General features: G+C 45.3%; 3 protein-coding genes across 5 annotated transcripts in view; 2 read left to right on the top strand and 1 right to left on the bottom strand.

The window, feature by feature from the left end:
* Positions 1-14,002, top strand: part of LOC106585801 (uncharacterized) — a 34,844-nt gene extending 20,842 nt beyond the window's left edge. The window contains exons 1-4 of one of the 2 annotated variants that reach the window (XM_014172441.2): positions 6,830-6,954; positions 8,889-9,141; positions 12,516-12,725; positions 12,995-14,002. In XM_014172441.2, the coding sequence (XP_014027916.1) occupies positions 8,902-9,141; positions 12,516-12,725; positions 12,995-13,864 (1,320 nt within the window). In that variant the 5' untranslated portion in view covers positions 6,830-6,954; positions 8,889-8,901 and the 3' untranslated portion in view covers positions 13,865-14,002. Of the gene's footprint in view, positions 1-6,829; positions 6,955-8,888; positions 9,142-12,515; positions 12,726-12,994 lie in introns of those variants that run through there. The other variant, XM_045706690.1, reaches the window with a different exon arrangement.
* wdr54 (WD repeat domain 54) lies at positions 1,662-6,848 on the bottom strand. Its single transcript, XM_014172442.2, has 10 exons — positions 6,758-6,848; positions 5,778-6,070; positions 5,561-5,623; positions 5,268-5,334; positions 3,964-4,020; positions 3,719-3,846; positions 3,420-3,520; positions 3,095-3,257; positions 2,756-2,830; positions 1,662-2,659 (listed from the first exon to the last, which is right to left on the bottom strand). Exons 2-10 carry the CDS (start codon positions 6,000-6,002, stop codon positions 2,528-2,530), a joined length of 1,011 nt encoding a protein of 336 aa, XP_014027917.1. The 5' UTR covers positions 6,003-6,070; positions 6,758-6,848; the 3' UTR covers positions 1,662-2,527.
* A 232-nt stretch (positions 14,003-14,234) lies between the features above and the next one.
* Positions 14,235-19,730, top strand: arsk (arylsulfatase family, member K). 2 transcript variants are annotated; one of them, XM_014172423.2, is made up of 8 exons: positions 14,235-14,616; positions 15,037-15,199; positions 15,505-15,664; positions 16,807-17,089; positions 17,338-17,509; positions 18,049-18,273; positions 18,389-18,604; positions 18,997-19,730. In XM_014172423.2, the coding sequence occupies exons 1-8, from the start codon at positions 14,491-14,493 to the stop codon at positions 19,302-19,304; spliced, it is 1,653 nt and encodes a 550-aa protein (XP_014027898.2). In that variant the 5' UTR covers positions 14,235-14,490; the 3' UTR covers positions 19,305-19,730.
* The last annotated feature ends 1,100 nt before the right edge of the window (positions 19,731-20,830 follow it).

Below are 20,830 nucleotides of genomic sequence, written 5' to 3'. Positions count from 1 at the left end.
CTTTGCAGTTTCTACTCTCAGCTGTTCTATTGAAGGCAAATGTCACAAAACTAGAAACTGAATTTCCTGAAGATATTTCTGAAGGAATGTGTATTTATGGTAGTGAAATAAGTGTGTGTGTGTGTGTGTGTGTGTGTGTTCACCTGCTGAAAGAAAGTGAATCTTTGTTATAAAGGTGAGGTACGAGGAAATATCACAGATTGTACCTTTAACATGTTAGTTTGAAAATCCACACATACAGTTGAAGTGGGAAGTTTACATACACCTTAGCCAAATACATTTAAACTCAGTTTTTCCACAATTCCTGACATTAAATCCCAGTAAAAAGTCCCTGTCTTAGGTCAGTTTGGATCACCACTTTATTTTAAGAATATGAAATGTCAGAATAATAGTTGAATGATTTATTTCAGCTTTTATTTCTTTCATCACATTCCCAGTGGGTCAGAAGTTTACATACAATCAATTAGTGTTTGCTAGCATTGCCTTTAAAAAAATGTAATTGGGTCAAACGTTTCGGGTAGCCTTCCACAAGCTGGGTGAATTTTGGCCCATTCCTCCTGACAGAGCTGGTGCAACTGAGTCAGGTTTGTAGGCCTCCTTGCTAGCACACTTTTTCAGTTCTGCGCACAAATTTTTTATGGGATTGAGGTCAGGGCTTTGTGATGGCCATTCCAATACCTTGACTTTGTTGTCCTTAAGCCATTTTGCCACAACTTTGGAAGTATGCTTGGGGTCATTGTCCATTTGGAAGACCCATTTGCAACCAAGCTTTAACTTCCTGACTGATGTCTTGAGATGTTGCTTCAATATATCCACATAATTTTCCTACCTCATGATGCCATCTATTTTGTGAAGTGTACCAGTCCCTCCTGCAGCAAAGCACCCCCACAACATGATGCTGCCACCCTCATGCTTCACGGTTGGGATGGTGTTCTTCGGCTTGCAAACCTCCCCTTTTTTCCTCCAAACATAACAATGGTCAGTATGGCCAAACAGTTCTATTTTTGTTTCATCAGACCAGAGGACATTTCTCCAAAAAGTACAATCTATAGACACTAGAGATCCTGGTTAGAGTCCAGGCTCTGTCGCAGCCGGCCGCGACCGGGAGACCCATGGGGTGGCGCACAGTTGGCCCAAGGTCGTCCGGGTTAGGGGAGAGCCGGGAAGTCCTTGTCCCATCACGTTGGCAGGGATGTCTTGTCCAATCACACTCTAGCGAATCCTGTTGCGGGCCGGCGCATGCTCGCTGACACGGTCGCCAGGTGTACAGTGTTTCCTCCGACACATTGGTGTGGCTGGTTTCCGGGTTAAGCGGGCATTGTCAAGAAGTAGTGCAGCTTGGCTGGACGCACGGCTCTCAACCTTCGCCTCTCCCGAGTCCGTACGGGAGTTGCAGCAATGGCACAAGACTGAAACTACCGATTGGATACCACACAATTGGGGAGAAAAAGGCATAATAAAAAAATTGTAATGAATAAAAGAATTCCGACGAAGTGAGTTAACCCTATTGGCACGATGAGTAGTGTTTGCCATTGTGCCAGCGACCCAGGTTCTCTTCCCTGCCCCGCCGTTCGCGACAATTTGCTACAAGCGCAGTTCGCTGCAAGCACACTACAATTAAGAAACACAAAGCACAAACAAATTAAAGAGGATAAAGACAGTTATCTACAATAAATATTTATTGTCAAGTTGATTCATAGTTACAGTACATTTATACAGTGATGCTGTACAATAATAATATTCAAGACTTACTAAGTCAAAGGAATGTTACATTTCCAAAGTGAATGCTGAACGACCTACATTACCATACACATCGTAAATACCTGCAACAATACAATACTGAGACAGCTGAGGCATTGTGCTGCTGTCAGCAACCCTACGTGTTTACAGTATAGCCTACTCCCTTTATTTTAAATCTGGAAAACAGATTTATACACACTCATCTGTAGTTTCATGGTCCGTTACTGGACCATTACTCGCACGCACGCGCACACACACACCAATACTCAACACAGAGGAAATGTGTCAGCATAAGCCAGTATGTGATCAGTCAAAATATACAAGGTCACATTGCACTACAAATCATCTTTCTCCTCATATAATCGTAAGATGCCTCACTTTTTCTTTCGCTCATTGTTGACTACAAAGTGCAGTCATGATATGTAGGAAACTACTTGATAGAGACAACATTCTTCTATCTGACCTTTGGACCAAAGTCAATATCCATGGGAGAGACGCTGTAGACATACATACTGTATCATGTCCTCTAGATAGGTCATAGTAGATGGAGATGGGTCACAGCCTAGTTTGCTTCGGAGTTAACCTTCATAGGCTTTCCGTCTCTCTGTAGACCATTGATCTGGTGGAATTAGATGCTGCATGGTCTATCAGGCAGACGTTTCCTGCTGTAGACTTCTCTTTTGTCGCACACTCCCCAACAGGGATACTGCTGAGCTGACACACTCCGTTCACATGTCAACCTCACACACACACTCTCACACATCTCCCATGGTGCGTGCTACTGCAGTTAGACCTGTGTGTAGCGGATGATCTCACTCAGGTCATAGCCCGTCACAGCGAAGGCGTAGCCGTCCCCATCGCAGAACTTAGCCCCGCAGATCTGGGTGTCTGTCACACACTCGTTATACATGTGCACGATCTGGAGGGAGAGAGAGGGAGGGAGGCAGTCAATGTCTGTCCGTCTGTGTGTGCGTGGTGTAGTGAGGTCCCTCCCTGGTATGGTTTGAGAGGTTACCTCCACACTGTTAGTCTCTGGGGTCATGGTCAGATGCCACACTCTAACCAGAGAGTCCTCAGCAGCAGACAGAAGCTTGGAGCACAAACACACACACAGACAGACAGACAAACAGACAGGGAAAATGATTCATTAGCATCAGAATTCACTCCCTTACATTAAGATGTTTCGCCTTTCTACATAGATCTGTAGTAGCTTGCTTTAAAATCAGCTTGCTTTAAAATCAGCTTGCATACAACTGGCGATAAACACAGTCCTTTGTCTGGAGATAGATAGTCATATGGAAATTGCCAATCCCTCCCACTGCCCCATCCTGACAGCATCTGGTGTTGACCTCACCAGGCCAGAGAAGGGAGCGATGTCCAAGGAGTAGATCCAGCGTGCGTGGGCGTTGACCTCTGCGTGGACGATCCCTGTCACGGCCTCGTAGAGACGGATCTGCCCTGTGCCATAGCCTGCCACCACGGTTCCCTTCCACAGCTTCACTGAGGAGCAGCTCATACTGGTATAAGAAGAGGGCAGAGGCGTTGAGGTTAGTGGTAGCATTTCCACAGATGCCAGGCCATTGTCAAGAGGAACTCATAACTACAAGGCCTCTACGGCCCTATCTGAAGAAGGAAGTTCAAATGTGGTTAAAAGATCCTACTGTCAGTAACTCACTCACTCGAAACCAGGGATCTTGTTGAGCAGCTGGAAGTCCTCTCCTGACTTCCACACACAGAGATTGCCAGAGTCGTCAGCACTCACCATGTCTGCTATGCACTCCTGGGGGAGGGAGACCATCAACGACAGGGTCAATATCTAAAGCTGTGATTGATGCATATTGACAGACAACGACACCTTCATCTGTCTGTCGGTTCTACATGGTTACGGTTATTATCGAACATAACACTTGGCCCCAGATGGATAATGCTTTTCCTAGATTAACAACAGACACATACACATGGTGTGTGTGCATAGTACCAGGCTACCGGAACATTCTGAGGCCAAATCCGTGATGGACTCCTTGTGCTCCTCCAGCACCTCCGAGAGGGTGATGTTACTGCCTTTAATGGGGACGTCAAACACCAGCATAGAGCCAGACGAGATGCCTGCAGAGAGAGAGAGAGATGAAATTGGCTGGGTTTTTGTCAACATCCTGTCAGGTGTGAAGTGATAGCAGGAGAGAGAGGGAGAGGCCTAGCTTGCCGTGCTCATTCTGTACTTACCCACACAGATGTATTTTTCCCGCACTGCTGCAATCCCTCGAGCAAACACTGCCTGAGCTGTGGGTACAGATCAGGATATATCATCAGCATGGTCCTCTGAGCTCACACACTCAACCTACAGTACACCAAACTCCTCTCCATGGCAAAGACACCCCTCCACGGCAAAGACACCCCTCCACGGCAAAGACACCCCTCCACGGCAAAGACACCCATCCACGGCAAAGACACCCCTCCACGGCAAAGACACCCCTCCACGGCAAAGACACCCATCCACGGCAAAGACACCCCTCCACGGCAAAGACACCCATCCACGGCAAAGACACCCCTCCACGGCAAAGACACCCATCCACGGCAAAGACACCCCTCCACGGCAAAGACACCCCTCCACGGCAAAGACACCCATCCACGGCAAAGACACCCATCCACGGCAAAGACACCCCTCCATGACAAAGACACCCCTCCATGACAAAGACACCCCTCCATGGCAAAGACACCCATCCATGGCAAAGACACCCATCCATGGTAAAGACACCCCTCCATGACAAAGACACCCCTCCATGGCAAAGACACCCCTCCATGGCAAAGACACCCATCCATGGCAAAGACACCCATCCATGGCAAAGACACCCCTCCATGGCAAAGACACCCCTCCATGGCAAAGACACCCCTCCATGGCAAAGACACCCCTCCATGGCAAAGACACCCATCCATGGCAAAGACACCCATCCATGACAAAGACACCCATCCATGGCAAAGACACCCATCCATGACAGACACCCATCCATGGCAAAGACACCCATCCATGACAGACACCCATCCATGGCAAAGACACCCATCCATGACAGACACCCATCCATGGCAAAGACACCCATCCATGACAGACACCCATCCATGACAGACACCCATCCATGGCAAAGACACCCATCCATGGCAAAGACACCCATCCATGACAGACACCCATCCATGGCAAAGACACCCATCCATGACAGACACCAATCCATGACAAAGACACCCATCCATGGCAAAGACACCCATCCATGACAGACACCAATCCATGGCAAAGACACCCATCCATGACAGACACCCATCCATGGTAAAGACACCCATCCATGGTAAAGATGGCCACCGGACAATCACACAGCAGAGAGAGAGAAAAGGACTCTTGAAGCAGAGCATCGGTAACTGTTACTGGGTAGAGATAAAGGAGCAGCTCATTCATATCCAAAGGAAGAGTCTCTCTTGGGTTTGTGTGCACTTGTAAGGGTTAGAGGAGACTCAGTATTTGTATATGGGGCGAAAGTTACCTGTTTGGGTCTCAGGCGTGTCCAGTGCATGCCAGTATACCATTATGGAGCCATCCGACTCATACATCTGGAACACAGACACATCTGTCAAGACCTGACCAACAGGCGGACACCATTGTATAAGGCCACACACATGTCACAGGAGGCTGCTGAGGGGAGGAATGGCATCAAACACATTGAAACCATGTGTTTGATGTATTTGACACCATTCCACTCCAGCCATCCTCCCAAATTTAGGTAACCCCAACCTCCTGTGACACACACACGCACGCACACACACACACTCCACTCACCTGGATGCCTTTCTGAGAGGTGAGCACCAGGATGTCACGAGATGGGAGGACACACCAGGCTGCCTGAAAGGAGAGACAGCAAGTTTCCCCTTCAACAAAAGATCAAATACTGTACCAACTCATGTCCATCTACCATGGACATTATTAAAGAAGGAAGTAGGCCCATATCATTCATGATCCACTGACACCCTCTTGGTCAGCGCTAATAACACTCTACCTGCATGATGAGGGAGGAGCTGGTAGCTACGTTGGCCTCTTTGGACTGCAGCTGGCGGTGGGAGTAGTTGAGTCCGTCCCAAGAAGCACTGACCATATTGACCATGTTGGCGTGTACCACTGTGAAATAGGTCAGGCTCCGCGGGGCTATGCGCAGCACGCTCAGGTTGTTGTATAGCGCAGACGCACTGCTTTTCATCTGAATGCTCTTCTCTTTGTGGTACATCTTTCAATCTTATCAATTCAATTGGGAAAATAGGGAGGGTGCAAACAGTGTACTTAATGATGACAATTCTGGGGAACAATGAGAAATAAAGCTGGTTAGTATTGCAGTGTGTGTCAGTATGTCGCTGTGTCTCTGAGTTGGGTGAGATGTGGGAAAAGAGGTAGCGTAAAATATGTCATACACAAGAACACAATGGCAGCTACATAATGTTTCCCAACGTGAAGATCAGCATTCTCACTATGAGCAAGTTCAGCGAACATGCTGATCTACTAGCCAGCTAACGTTAGTCATCCAAATGATTTTTGACCACGCCACACTGGGCACTTGAATCAAGCTAGCTGTATAGCTAATCAGCTTGCCATGCACTCCTATGAATTGGAAGACGTTAGAATCCATCTAGTTATCAGTCTGGCCATTGCCGGCTAAGTTAACTAACGGATACGTTACATCAATTAGGTTCTAAGTTAGTTAGCTCAATGCAATTCAGCAAACATACAAATAGTCAGCTAAAGTTGCCTTTGAGTCTATTCATCTTTCTTACGCTAGCAAGCTAACGTTGGCTAGCTACTGCTAGTAAGCCTAAGCTTGGAGGCAAGTATTGTCGAACAGAATACCGTATTGTGAACTAACATTAGCTTCTATTACATATTCTCCTATTCGCTTGATAAATACAGTTAGCAATATTCTTTGTTACGTTATTCATTCATCAACAAGTCCTAAATAGATTGCATTTAATTTAGCAAGGAGGAGATTACCATTGCGCGTCCTTTGCAGCCATAGTGACAGCACCACCTTTGCGTGAAACGTCATACGTTCTGTGTACACAAAAAAAGTAGTGGCGTTTTCAGTTGCCAAGCAATCCTGTCTTTTTGGGTAGGGCAACGAGAGAAGTCTTCTTGTTCTTCTCCCATCAGATCGAAGACAAAGATTTTCAACCTGCTCTTTGTTTAAGGTACCTAAGTATTGTTATCTAGATTAGCAAGCAACCTTGTTATGTTTGTTGATGCATTGCTTCACTTGGCTAGGTTGTTCAATCACCGCAGGCAGCTTCAAAGATTGTTCACTTCTTGTCCAATACAAGGTGGTGAGGGCTGTGTTGTTGTTGCCCTCAGCAGACAGTCTGGTGTGTTTCAAGAAAGTGACAACTCTCCCAAGTAAAAAACCCACCAAGATGGCATATTGTAACTCCATCCATAAAACATAAATGTACAAATTAATCTAGTACTTTTGAAGGGAGTGAGAGTAGAAAAGGACAAGATTCTGAACCAGAACTATAACTAAAAGTTATTGCTTTGAATGGCTGCACATTTAATAGTATCTTACATCTTTTTTTCACTCACGCAATTCTAATCTAACCTCAGCAAAATAAGAAACGTCCCTTTTTCAGGACCCTGTCTTTCAAAGATAATTCATACTAATCTAAATAACTTCACAGATCTTCATTGTAAAGGTTTTAAACACTTTCCCATGCTTGTTCAATGAACCATAAACAATTAATGAACATGCACCTGTGGAACGGTCGTTAAGACACTAACAGCTTACAGACGGTAGGCAATTAAGGTCACAGTTTATGAAAACTTAGGACACTAAAGAGGCCTTTCTACTGACTCTGAAAAACACCAAAAGAAAGATGCCCAGGGTCCCTGCTCATCTGTGTGAACGTGCCTTAGGCATGCTGCAAGGAGGCATGAGGACTGCAGATGTGGCCAAGGCAATAAATTGCAATGTCCGTACTGTGAGACGCCTAAGACAGCGCTACAGGGAGACAGGACGGACAGCTGATCGTTCTCGCAGTGGCAGACCATGTGTAACAACACCTGCACAGGATCGGTACATCCGAACATCACACCTGCGGGACAGGTACAGGATGGCAACAACAACTGCCCGAGTTACACCAGGAACGCACAATCCCTCCATCAGTGCTCAGTCTCTCCGCAATAGGCTGAGAGAAGCTGGACTGAGGGCTTGTATTCATGTTGTAAGGCAGGTCCTCACCAGACATCACCAGCAACAACGTCGCCTATGGGCACAAACCCACCATCGCTGGACCAAACAGGACTGGCAAAAAGTGCTCTTCACTGACGTGTCTCGGTTTTGTCTCACCAGGGGTGATGGTCGGATTCGCGTTTATCGTCGAAGGAATGAGCGTTACACCGAGGCCTGTACTCTGGAGCGGGATCGATTTGGAGGTGGAGGGTCCGTCATGGTCTGAGGCGGTGTGTCACAGCATCATCGGACTGAGCTTGTTGTCATTTCAGGCAATCTCAACGCTGTGCGTTACAGGGAAGACATCCTCCTCCCTCATGTGGTACCCTTCCTGCAGGCTCATCCTAACATGACCCTCCATCCAGCATGACAATGCCACCAGCCATACTGCTCATTCTGTGCATGATTTCCTGCAAGACAGGAATGTCAGTGTTCTGCCATGGCCAGCGAAGAGCCCGGATCTCAATCCCATTGAGCACGTCTGGGACCTGTTGGATCGGAGGGTGAGGGCTAGGGCCATTCCCCCCAGAAATGTCAGGTGCCTTGGTGGAAGAGTGGGATAACATCTCACAGCAAGAACTGACAAATCTGGTGCAGTCCATGAGGAGGAGATGCACTGCAGTACTTAGTGCAGCTGGTGGCCACACCAGATACTGACTGTTACTTTTGATTTTGACCCCCCTTTGTTCAGGGACACATTATTCAATTTCTGTTAGTCACATGTCTGTGGAACTTGTTCAGTTTATGTCTCAGTTGTTGAATATTGTTATGTTCATACAAATATTTACACATGTTAAGTTTGCTGAAAATAAACGCAGTTGACAGTGAGAGGACTTTTCTTTTTTTGCTGAGTTTAGTACAGTCCTAATTCCTCTTTTTGTGGCTTATGTGTTAACTCAGGCTCCCGGCAAAGATGTCCCGCGCTGCATCAAAATCCCGTGCTGAGAAGGGGCGCACAAACTCTGCTCCTGCACCCCCTCCTCCTCCTTCCCAGAGTCCAGATGTGGTGGACATTGTCCCGGGCCGCCTGACAGAGTCTAACTGGGTGTCCATGCTAGTGCAGGAGGAAGGAGAGGAGGTGGTGGTGGAGGTCCTGCATGAATTCATGAACCATATCATGGAGAAGTGTTACACTGTGTACCTCCAGAGACAGGTGAGGCCTTATGTTCACAGTTTGACACTACCTGTGTCAGACAATAGTCTGATACATTCACTGTGCAGAGATGACATTCTGATTTGGTTTCAAACAAATATTAATAAATGTACTGTAGCCAATGAAGAATCCTTCAGTTTACGCATCTTATCAGTTTTAATGTGGGCAGTATACAGTGCATTCGGAAACTATTCAGATACCTTCCATTTGTCCACATTGTGTTATGTTACAGCCTTATTCTAAAATTGATTAAATAAAAATAAATGTTCATCAATCTACACACCATACCCCATAATGACAAAGCAAAAACAGGTTTTTAGAAATTTTTACAAATTTATTAAAACAGAAATACCTTATTTACATAAGTATTCAGATCCTTTGCTATGTGACTCGAAATTGAGCTCAGGTGCATCCTGTTTCCATTGAGATGTTTCTACAACTTGACTGGAGTCCACCTGTGGTAAATTCAATTGTTTGGACATGATTTGGAAAGGCACACAACTGTCTATATAAGGTCCCACAGTTGACAGTGCATGTCAGAGCAAAAACCAAGCCGTGAGGCCGAAGGAATTGTCTGTTGAGCTCAGAGACAGGATTGTGTCGAGGCACAGATGTGGGGAAGGGTACCAACATATGTCTGCAGCATTGAAGGTCCCCAAGAACACAGTGGCCTCCATCATTCTTAAATGGAAGAAGTTTTGAACCACCAAGACTCTTCCTAGAGCTGGCCGCCCGGCCAAACTGAGCAATCAGAGGAGAAGGGCCTTGGTCAGGGATGTGACCAAGAACCCGATGGTCACTCTGACAGAGCCCCAGAGTTCCTCTGTGAAGATGGGATAACCTTCCAGAAGGACAACCATCTCTGCAGCACTCCACCAATCAGGCTTTTATGGTAGTGGCCAGACGGAAGCCACTCCTCAGTAAAAGGCACATGGCATCCCACTTGGAGTTTGCCAAAAGGCACCTAAAGGTCTCTCAGACCATGAGAAACAAGATTCTCTGGTCTGCTGAAACCAAGATTGAACTCTTTGGCCTGAATACCAAGCGTCACGTCTGGAAGAAACCTGGCACCAACCATCCCTATGGTGAAGCATGGTGGTGGCAGCATCATGCTGTGGGGATGTTTTTTAGCGGCAAGGACTGGGAGATGAACAGAGCAAAGTACAGAGAGATCCTTGATGAAAACCTGCTCCAGAGCACTCAGGAACTCAGACTGGTGCGAAGGTTCACCTTCAAACAGGACAATGACCCTAAGCACACAGCTAAGACAACGCAGGAGTGGCTTTGGGACAAGTCTCTGAATGGCCTTGAGTGGCCCAGCCAGAGCCCGGACTTGAACCAGATCGAACATCTCTGGAGAGACCTAAAAATAGCTGTGGATGCTCCCCATCCAACCTGACAGAGCTTGAGAGGATCTGTAGAGAAGAATGGGAGAAACTCTCCAAATAAAAGTGTGCCAAGCTTGTAGCATCATACCCAAGAAGACTTGAGGCTGTAATCGCTGTTAAAGGTGCTTCAACAAAGTACTGAGTAAAGGGTTCGAATATTTATGTAAATGTGATATTTCCATTTTTTTTTTTTTTTGTAAAAACCTGTTTTTGCTTTGTCATTATGGGGTATTGTTGTGGTTTAATGAGGGAAAAACACAATCCATTTTAAAATGGGCTGTAATGTAACAAAGTGTGGAAAATGTCAAGGGGCCTGTGAGTATTCTGATCTTATCATTGTTTCTATTCACATTTTCGAACTCCAAACCATATAAACTTGATTGCTTATTGGATTTAATCATTTTCAGGTGATATGTATTTGTGTAATGAGGGAGGGTGTGGCGAAAGTGAATAACACCTTATATCAAGGTGTGCATAATTATTAGGCAGCCTCATTACCTCAGGTAAAATGGGCCAAAAAATAAATGTAACTGACACTGAAAAAACAAACATTTAAAATGCCTTTCAGACGGATGCGACACTCTTTAAATAGCTAAACTATTGAGGTGTGACCACTGGACATTCAAACGTTTTGTTGCGAATAGTCAACTGGGGCGCAAAAAACGCATGGGGAAGAAAAGGCGCAAATTAACTGCAAAAGACTTGAGAAGAATTAAACGTCAAACTACCAGGAACCCATTATCCTCCAGTGCCACCGTATTCCAGAACTGCAATCTACCTGGAGTGTTCAGAAGTACAAGGTGTCAAGTGCTCAGAGACATGGCCAAGGTCAAGAAGACTGAAACAAGACCACCACTGAATAAGATTCACAAGTTGAAGCGTCAAGATTGGGCAAAGAAATACCTGAAGACAGATTTTCAATGGTTTTATGGACAGATGAAATCAAAGTGACTCTTGATGGACCAAATGGATGGGCCCGTGGATGGATCAGTAATGGACACAGGGCACCACTTTGAGTCAGGTGCCAGCAAGGTGAAGGAGGGGTACTGGTATGGGCTGCTATCATTGAGGATGAGGTAGTTGGACCTTTTCGGGTTGAAGATGGACTGAAACTCAACTCCCAAACTTACTGACAGTTTCTGGAAGATTCTTTCATCAAACAGTGGTACAGGAAGAAGTCCTCAGCATTCTAGAAGGCCATGATCTTTATGTAGGACAATGCTCCATCACATGCATCCAAATACTCCACTGCTTGGCTAGCCAGCAAGGGCCTCAAAGATGCCTGAATAATGACCTGGCCCCCTTCCTCACCCGACTTAAATCCTATTGAGAACTTGTGAGCCCTTCTCAAACGTGAGATTTACAGTGATGGAAGACAATACACCTTTTTGAACAGCATTTGGGAGGCTGTGGTTGCTGCTTCAGCGAAAATTGGTCGTGAACAGATCAAGAAATTGACAGACTCCATGGATGGAAGGCTCATGGCAGTTATTGAAAATAAGGGTGGCTATATTGGTCACTGAATATTTTTGAAAGGCCAAAAATGTTATATAATTATCATTTTGTGTTACTTATCTGTTATACTTACTCTAAAAATGTAGAATAAACAAGTGAGTTGAGAGAAATTATTTTTGTAATTTAGTTGCCTAATAATTGTGCACACTTATATATTTCCCTGAGAAAGACAACTCACTTTTCCTTTGTTAAACATTCAGGTTTGAGGTTCAATAACATTTTGGATTGACTGAGAGCATTGTGTTTGTTCAACAATAAAATTAATCCCGAGGAATACAATTTGCCTAATAATTGTGCACGCAGTGTATACTATTGATTTAATCAATTCACTTTACAATAAGTGCCTTCCTTTGCTCAGAGGCTCAAATGCACTGTTTCAATCTGGCTGGTGACCAATTTCACTTTACTATCCTCTCACCAATAATGCTCCTAATTCTTTGCGGGACTGACAATGAAACGTCTCCTCTCTAGCCAGAGTTATTCACAACGTCTTGGGCCCGAGATTATTTGGTGCAGATTCTGGAGTGGCAGTTCCTGGTCCAGGATGAGGGGGAGGGACCAGACAGTGCCCCCTCCTGGGAAGAAGATTCAGAGCCCCTGCCGTCAACTACAGACTCCTGGGCACAAGGCTGTGTGCTGGTTCTTCAAGCCAAGCCAACAAAATACCCTTCTCCCCTACAGGTAGCTCTGAACAATACTCCATCGAGCTGCATTGTGTTTCACTCTAACAAGTCTACCTGGAAATAACCCAAAATGTCAAGGATATATCTAGCAGTAAATATGTATTAGTAAAGGAAGTAGAAATAGTCAAATAAGAAAACTCCATGAAGTATATTGTTTGAAGCTAGTTGCTTGCTTACCGGTGAGTGGCCGGTGTAAAGCTAATACTGTAAAGCTAATCATTTAATCATAATAATGTAATCTAACACATCTCTGGTGTTTTCCTCCAGAGGTCCACTCCGGTTGGTGAGGTGGCTGGACGGACAGGTCATAGGGCCAATCACAAGACTCACACAGTGAGCCAGCTTAGTTTCTCTCCCAAGCATTCCAGAGAAGACAGAAAAGCCAGAGAGCCACCAGGTTTTAGGGGTTTCAAACTATCCCCTGCCCCCCCACCTGCCCCCCCACCCATAACTGAGGGAGGGACCTGGAGGCAGCATCACTCATCACCCACCACTCCTACAGAGGACTACCTGCAGTCTCCAAGGCATTCTCTGAACAGCTCAGTGACTGAGGAAGAAGAGTATGTAGAGACATGCCCAAACATCTCTGTCCAAAGTGTTAAGCTCCGTCCTCAGCGTGGAGGCTTCCCAGCCATGCCGAGACTGGATCTTGCACGTCTTCCACGCCATCGTGTCTGGCCCCGATATGAAGTGCTGGATGCCAGTCCCTCAAAGCGCCATCCATTGAGAACCGGAGGTCCACTGGCAGCAGGGCAGAATCTTGAGAAACAACACACCACACAGACAAAGGCAATGAAACCCTTGACCAAATACAAAGGCCCATCCACTGCCCAGAGGAGAAGTGCCCTGACTGGGGCAGTCTGTCTGACCATTAAAAGGAGGAGTATTCCGCATGGGGGCAACAGTGAGGGGATTGTACCCTTCTCTGGCACCCTGTTGCTGGATAGCATGGAGCTGGCCCCTGGGGTCACTCTCAAAGGCCCCCAGGGGACCCGTTTCAGCCCCCTCAAAGGATGCTCAGCCCAGTCAGAGCACAGTGCAGAGCAGAGGCCCATACGGAACAATCTGCCTGTGCCACTGTTTTCCCTGGAGGAGCTGACGGCCAGACCAGACCCTCAGGTCAACACACTGATTTGACACCAACTGGGCCATAACTCAAGAACTTTGGGAAGGTCAATTACTGAAGACAAAATAATGGGATCCATTTCATGACAATAACTTTAAGAATTAAAGAAATATACAAATTGTTGAGATTAAATAACGTTAAAAAAAGTATATTTATTTTAAAATGTGTAATTTTCCAGTGATTTCTACATACAATGAAAGTAGACATTTGAGTTAACTTCACTTTTCCCAACTAATCAGATATTTGATGCTCCATGGTGGAGCAGTAGGCCATATGTGGGCTTTCAGACTGAGGCAGAAAGGCAATTTTTTTCAACGCTATGAGTAAATTTAACAAGATGGCACGGTGTCGTATATACATTGTATGCTCGGATTGCCATAAATTGACAGTATTTTTTGCAAATGAAGTTTATCTTCGTGTGCGCCCTCTGCTGCTAGAAACCTAGTACTGCAATGGTGACACCACGTGACTAATGCGGAACAACAACAAACGAGAAAATTGATTTTGTTGCAGTCAGGCTGATGAGTAGATAAGTCTTGTGACTGGACGACACAGTCACTTCCCTGAATAAATGCCTTTCGTGACACCAAGTTAATCAGCGGCAGTTAGTGTCGTAATAATTATCATTTTTATATTGATGTACGCGATGTATGGAACATGGTTAGTTCTCCTTATACTTTCCCAAACTCATGGACATTGTATGTGCCAAAATCGTACCACAAACTTCAGACCTAACATTGTGATGGTGATGTCGGATGCATTTGTAAGTACTGCCACTTTGACATTTTGTAATTTTTTTTGATTCGTTTTACACAACATTCTGATGAGATTGTGTGGATTAGATTTAAATTTAACTTTGCTGATGAGTGATAAGTTGTTTCCACCAGTGAGTTTTAACACGAATTTAAGCTTTCTGCCAATATCCGATATGTCTATGTCCTGGGAAATGTTTTTGTCACTTACAACCTCATGCTAATCGCATTAGCCTACGTTAGTTCAACCGTCCCGTGGAGTTGTAATATCCCTAGTTAATTCATCATTGCTCTGATAAGGTTGGAGGGTGGGATGCTTTCAGTTATCTAATCAGTCATGGATCAGTTATTACTAATAGAGACATAGTAGATGCTCTGTTACTACCTCAAAGAAGAGAGAAAGAATTAGGAAGGATGTTTTTTTTTTAAAGGTATTCAAACTCTTTATTTCCCTGTTGCTGAAGGATGGGCGGATGACCTTTGACCCTGGGAGTAGGGTGGTCCAGTTACCATACTTAAACTATCTCCGGGAGCTAGGCACTGTCTTCCTCAATGCCTACACCAATTCTCCAATCTGTTGCCCCTCAAGAGCAGGTAAGATGTTAGTGTGCATTTGTATGGAAGACCTCAAGGCAACAGCAGATCATTGGTCAATAATGTGGGCTATGTTACGATCCATTCACAACATAACAAGAAGTTGAATTGCATAATGCTGGTGGATGACTCCGATTCCAATAGTTTGAGTAACAGATCTGTTCAGTACAAAGGAATAGAATGTAACCAGCTAAAATTTTATTCAAACTCAAACAATACTACAACTGTATTTCAATCCAATGGCCACCATAGGTTCATGGATTGAAACATTTCATGGTCTGTTGAATGTTGATTATTTTTCTCAGCTATGTGGAGTGGTCGCTTTGCCCATTTAACTGAATCCTGGAATAATTATAAGTGCCTGGACCCCAACGCCACAACGTGGATGGACATGCTCCAACAGAATGGCTATAACACCTTGAGTGTTGGGAAGCTGGACTACACTTCAGGAAGTCACTCTGTCAGGTGGGTAGGCACTGCAGTGAGTCATGAATGCCAATCATACCCTCGTAAAACTGACCATCCTACCGATCCTTGACTTCGGCGATGTCGTTTACAAAATAGCCTCCAACACTCTACTCAGTAAATTGGATGTAGTCTATGACAGTGCCATCCGTTTTGTCACCAAAGCCCCAAACACTACCCACCACTGCGACCTGTATGCTCTCGTTGGCTGGCCCTTGCTACATATTCGTCGCCAATCCCACTGGCTCCAGGTCATCTATAAGTCTTTGCTAGGTAAAGCCCCGCCTTATCTCAGCTCACTGGTCACCATAGCAACACCCACCGGTAGCACGCGCTCCAGCAGGTATATTTCACTGGTCATCCCCAAAGCAAACACCTCCTTTGGCCGCCTTTCCTTCCAGTTCTCTGCTGCCAATGACTGGAATGAATTGCAAGAATCACTGAAGCTGGAGATTTACATCTCCCTCACTAACTTTAACCATCAGTTGTCAGAGCAGCTTACCGATCACTGTACCTGTACACAGCCCATCTGTAAATAGCCCCCCAACTACCTCATCCCCATATTGTTATTAATTTTTTTGCTCTTTTTGCACCCCAGTATCTCTACTTGCACATCATCATCTGCACATCTATCACTCCAGTGTTAACGCTAAATTGTAGTTATTTCGCCACTATGGCCTATTTATTGCCTTACCTCCCTAACCTTACTACATTTGCACACACTGTACTTAGATTTTTCTATTGTGTTATTGACTGTACGTTTGTTTATCCCATGTCTAACTCTGTGTTGTTTTTGTCGCTTTGCTTTATCTTGGCCAGGTAGCAGTTGTAAATGAGAACTTGTTCTCAACTGGCCTACCTGGTTAAATAAAGGTAAAATGAATTTATAACAGAACTGACGGCATCATTTTACAGGAAACAGTGAGCTCACTTAAAGTAGCCAGTCTTGTAATGCTAAGAGATGCGAGGACTTTATGTGTAGATAGATAGGCTTGTGCATGGAAATGTTCTATTCAGTCTCATTTTCCCCAAATGTGAACTGTCCCTTGATTTGTGACTCATGTCTTTATTTAGGCCTATGTTTTTTTCCTCGTGTCTCATTTGGTGATGTCACATTTTTATGATGTTTATTTCCATTTCAGTAATCGTGTGGAGGCATGGACGCGAGATGTGCCTTTCCTTCTGCGGCAAGAGGGCCGGCCGGTGACAGACCTGGTTGGGGACGCGTCCACAACGAGAGTCATGACCAAGGACTGGAGAACCACGGACGTTGCCACCCAGTGGATCCGCCACAAAGCTGCAGCGCTCTCCCAGCCTTTCGCCCTCTACCTGGGCCTGAACCTGCCACACCCTTACGTCACAGACTCCTTGGGGCCCAACGCTGGGGGGTCCACCTTCCGCACCTCTCCTTACTGGCTCGAAAAGGCACGTTCTCTTCAGGCCATTCCATAAGTATTACTACTAGTTCCTATTTACAATTTTAAAGCAGTCATGTGTCATGTTAGCAGTCTAGCTTTGTTTTAACTGTGCTAACCAAATGTTGCTACATCTTCAGAAGCATTCGACTTTACTCTAGATTGTCAAACCATGTTGATTGATTGATTCCCATCTGCAGTCTGCGCTTGTGTTCCATTTCACAGCATGTGTAATAAGGAGCTGCTGTCCACACACAGGTGATGCCTGAATTAATCACTGTTCCAAAATGGCTGCCGTTGTCCGACATGCACCCTGTGGACTACTACTCCACCTTCACCAAGAACTGCAGTGGGAACTTCACAGAGCAGGAGGTCAGAAAGATACGTGCCTTCTACTACGCTATGTGTGCCGAAACAGATGCCATGCTGGGTTAGTGGTGACTTCATTGTTTGTGTATGGAATTTCGTGGTTGGCCAAATGTGAACATCCGTACAATGTTTTACAGTGTTGCAGAATGTGGTGTTCAGCAATGGACAGTTTAGCAGCTACTGGTGTTATACTGGTTTATTGCAGATGTATTGCTGGTGGTAGTAAAACATCTAGCCACGTGCCAGCCAGGCAGCCACCAACCATAGGATGTTCTGCAACCTTGTGCAACTCAATCAGTTTTCATACATTTATTAGGTCTACAACATTCTTGCAAAAAACCTTGTGTTCAAATGTAGTTTGGAAGTTGAATAAATAGTCCCTTACATTACACACTTCTACTACCCCTTGAAGGTAATCCCAACAGACACTCATTCTGTGGCGGTCCGTGCTATCTGGGATCCTTGGGATGTCCCTACTCCATTTGATGTTGACATTTTAAAATAGTTAAAGTTAGGTAAGGCTTCAGGGTAGGGATGTCCGAAGGATCCTGGAGAGTACTAACCATTCTGTGGCTGCGCTACTCTCTGTGGTCCTTCTAGGCCAGGTGATCTCAGCTCTGCGGGACACAGACTTGCTGGACACCACAGTGCTGCTCTTCACGTCAGACCATGGCGACCTGGCCATGGAGCACCGACAGTTCTACAAGATGTCCATGTTTGAGGGCAGCTCCCATGTCCCCCTGCTCATCATGGGGCCTGGGGTGAAGTCTGGCCTGCGGCTGAGTCAGCCAGTGTCCTTGGTGGACATCTATCCCACTGTGCTGGGTAAGTACAGGAGTATCTGAGGGTCAGAAGCACAGGGCTGGATGATGGAGGGATTCAAAGGGTTGTTACACATCCTGGTCAGTAAACTGATTCCATTCCACATACATGTTTGCAGAGATGGGAGGTGTAGCAGTGCCAGGTGGCCTTAGTGGTCATTCACTCCTACCTTTGCTGTCTCAGTCAGCTGTGCGGCCCACACAGCCTCGCCCAGACTGGGTATTGAGTGAATACCACGGTTGCAATGCCAACGCCTCCACCTATATGTTGAGGGAGGGCCGGTGGAAGTACATTACCTACGCAGATGGTCTGAGTGTCCCCCCGCAGCTATTCGGTGAGTCGTCCCTCCCCCCCCCCGCTCTGAAAGATTACAACTGGAGGAAAGAGGGTTTAGGGTTTGTTTTTATCCCTCATCAGAATGTAAATTACACATGGTCCAATATCTAATCATTTTATTTAGTGGATAAATATGATTTGGGACAGTACCACTACTGTGTGTACTTAGTATGTGATTTTTAAGCATAGCCACATAACTTTCGGTATTATTTAGATGTCAACTGACTTGCCTAGTTAAATAAAGGTTAAATATATACATTTTTAAATGTAGATGTCATTCCCCACTAAAACCTTTGTCAAAATGTTCCCTTAGGTGCAGGGTCTACGTAGATCAAATCTCTGCAACCACCCTTTCCTCTTTTAACACTTTTAATCTCTCTCCCCTGACAGACCTAACGGTGGACAAAGAGGAGCTTCACAATGTGGCGTCCAAATTCCCTGATGTGTGTCGTCACCTGGACAAGCTGCTGCGCAGCGCAGTAGACTACCCTCAAGTCTCTCAGGCAATCCGTCTCTACAATAAGCAACAGTTTGCTGCATGGCGAAAGAGTCTTGGTGACAATTATACCCAAGTCATTGCAAACCTGCGTTGGCATCTGGACTGGCAAGAGGATGTGGAGAACAATGAGAAAGCCATCGATGAGTGGCTCATGACATCTGGGTTCTCTTCTGAAAAGCTCAAATTATCAGTGTTTTAACTGGCCTGCTGTATTAGAAAGGCACCAAAATAAAGATGTCATGCCAAACATGACTACCAATAACTGCACAATCCACAACTGTGCTGCAAACTGAAATGATAATTCTGGTCAAAATGTGAGAAAACGCACCCCCATAGTTAAAGTGTAATTATAATTCACTTGTTTCTTTGTTTATTTACTCTGGTAAGATTGTGGCCTGCAGGTACAGTAGTGTTGGGCTAGGAACCGAAAGGTCTCTGGTTTGAATACCCGAGGTGACGTGGTGACAAATCTGTCGATGTGCCCTTAAGCAAGACACTTAACTTATAGTCAGCGCTCCAATGGCGCTATACTACTATGGAATGACCCTGTAAAACAATACATTTCACTGCACCTATCCTGGTGTATGTGACAATGAAACAAAATAAATAGATTGTATGTCTGGTAGAGTTTATTGTTCTGTATTATATTCACTTCTGGTCCTGGAGAGTTGTTGGCTTTTGTTCCAGCCCAGTACTAAAGCTCCTGTAAATACTGGGTCGCATCAACTAAAGTTATGGATATACTGACAAGATACGTTTCTCCGCCCTAACAATGGGAGTCGTTGTCCACACAGGCAAGGCGGGCTGTCTAGCTCCCGCCTATCCTTTCTTTGGATTGGATACATCTTAATATTGTAATCCCTTTTTGAATATTCGATGAGGGTTATTGACATCAAATTCCTGTGTTCAATGGAGAGAGATGCTATGCTACTAGCCTCATGACATGAATATACATCGCCATCTGATCTTCAAAAGGTTCTACAGCTGCACCATTGAGAGCATCCTGACGGGTTGCATCACTGCCTGGTATGGCAACTGCTCGGCCTCTGACCGCGAGGCACTACAGATGGTAATGCATACGGCCCAGTACATCACCGGGGCCAAGCTTCCTGCCATCCAGGACCTCTATACCAGGCGGTGTCTGAGGACAGCCCTAAAAATTGTCAAAGACTCCAGCCACCCTAGTCATAGACTGTTCTCTCTGCTACCACACGGCAAGCGGTACTGTTGCGCCAAGTCTAGGTCCAAGAGACTTCTAAACAGCTTCTACCCCAAGCCATAAGACTCTGTACTGGTACCTCCTGTATATAGCCTCGCTATTGTTATTTTACTGCTGCTCTTTAATTACATGTTACTTTTATTTCTTATTCTTGTAGGTATTTTTCTTAAAACTGCATTGTTGGTTAAGGGCTTGTAAGTAAGCATTTCACTGTAAGATCTACTCAGCGCATGTGACAAATACAATTTGATCTCGAGACAACTCCAATATAGTGTTATTTTTTTCTCAAAGTTGCAGGGATGTCATTTGTTGTACTTATATCAGTACACTCATAACTTAAGCATTACGAAACTTCTTTTCGATTAAATAAACCTCACGTAGCAAATACGCCATACATTTTTTGTAGACCAAATTTGACCCTCATCGACCTCCATACAAAAACTCCTTGCTTGGTTGGCGAAACAACGGAGAAAGAAAAACGCCACCTACTGGAGGGAGAAAGGTTG

Source organism: Salmo salar, chromosome ssa24, assembly GCF_905237065.1.
Source record: "Salmo salar chromosome ssa24, Ssal_v3.1, whole genome shotgun sequence".
NCBI classification, from domain to species: domain Eukaryota; kingdom Metazoa; phylum Chordata; class Actinopteri; order Salmoniformes; family Salmonidae; genus Salmo; species Salmo salar.
The sequence above is the reverse complement of the archived record's forward strand: the minus strand, read 5'-3'. Positions and strand labels throughout refer to the sequence as shown.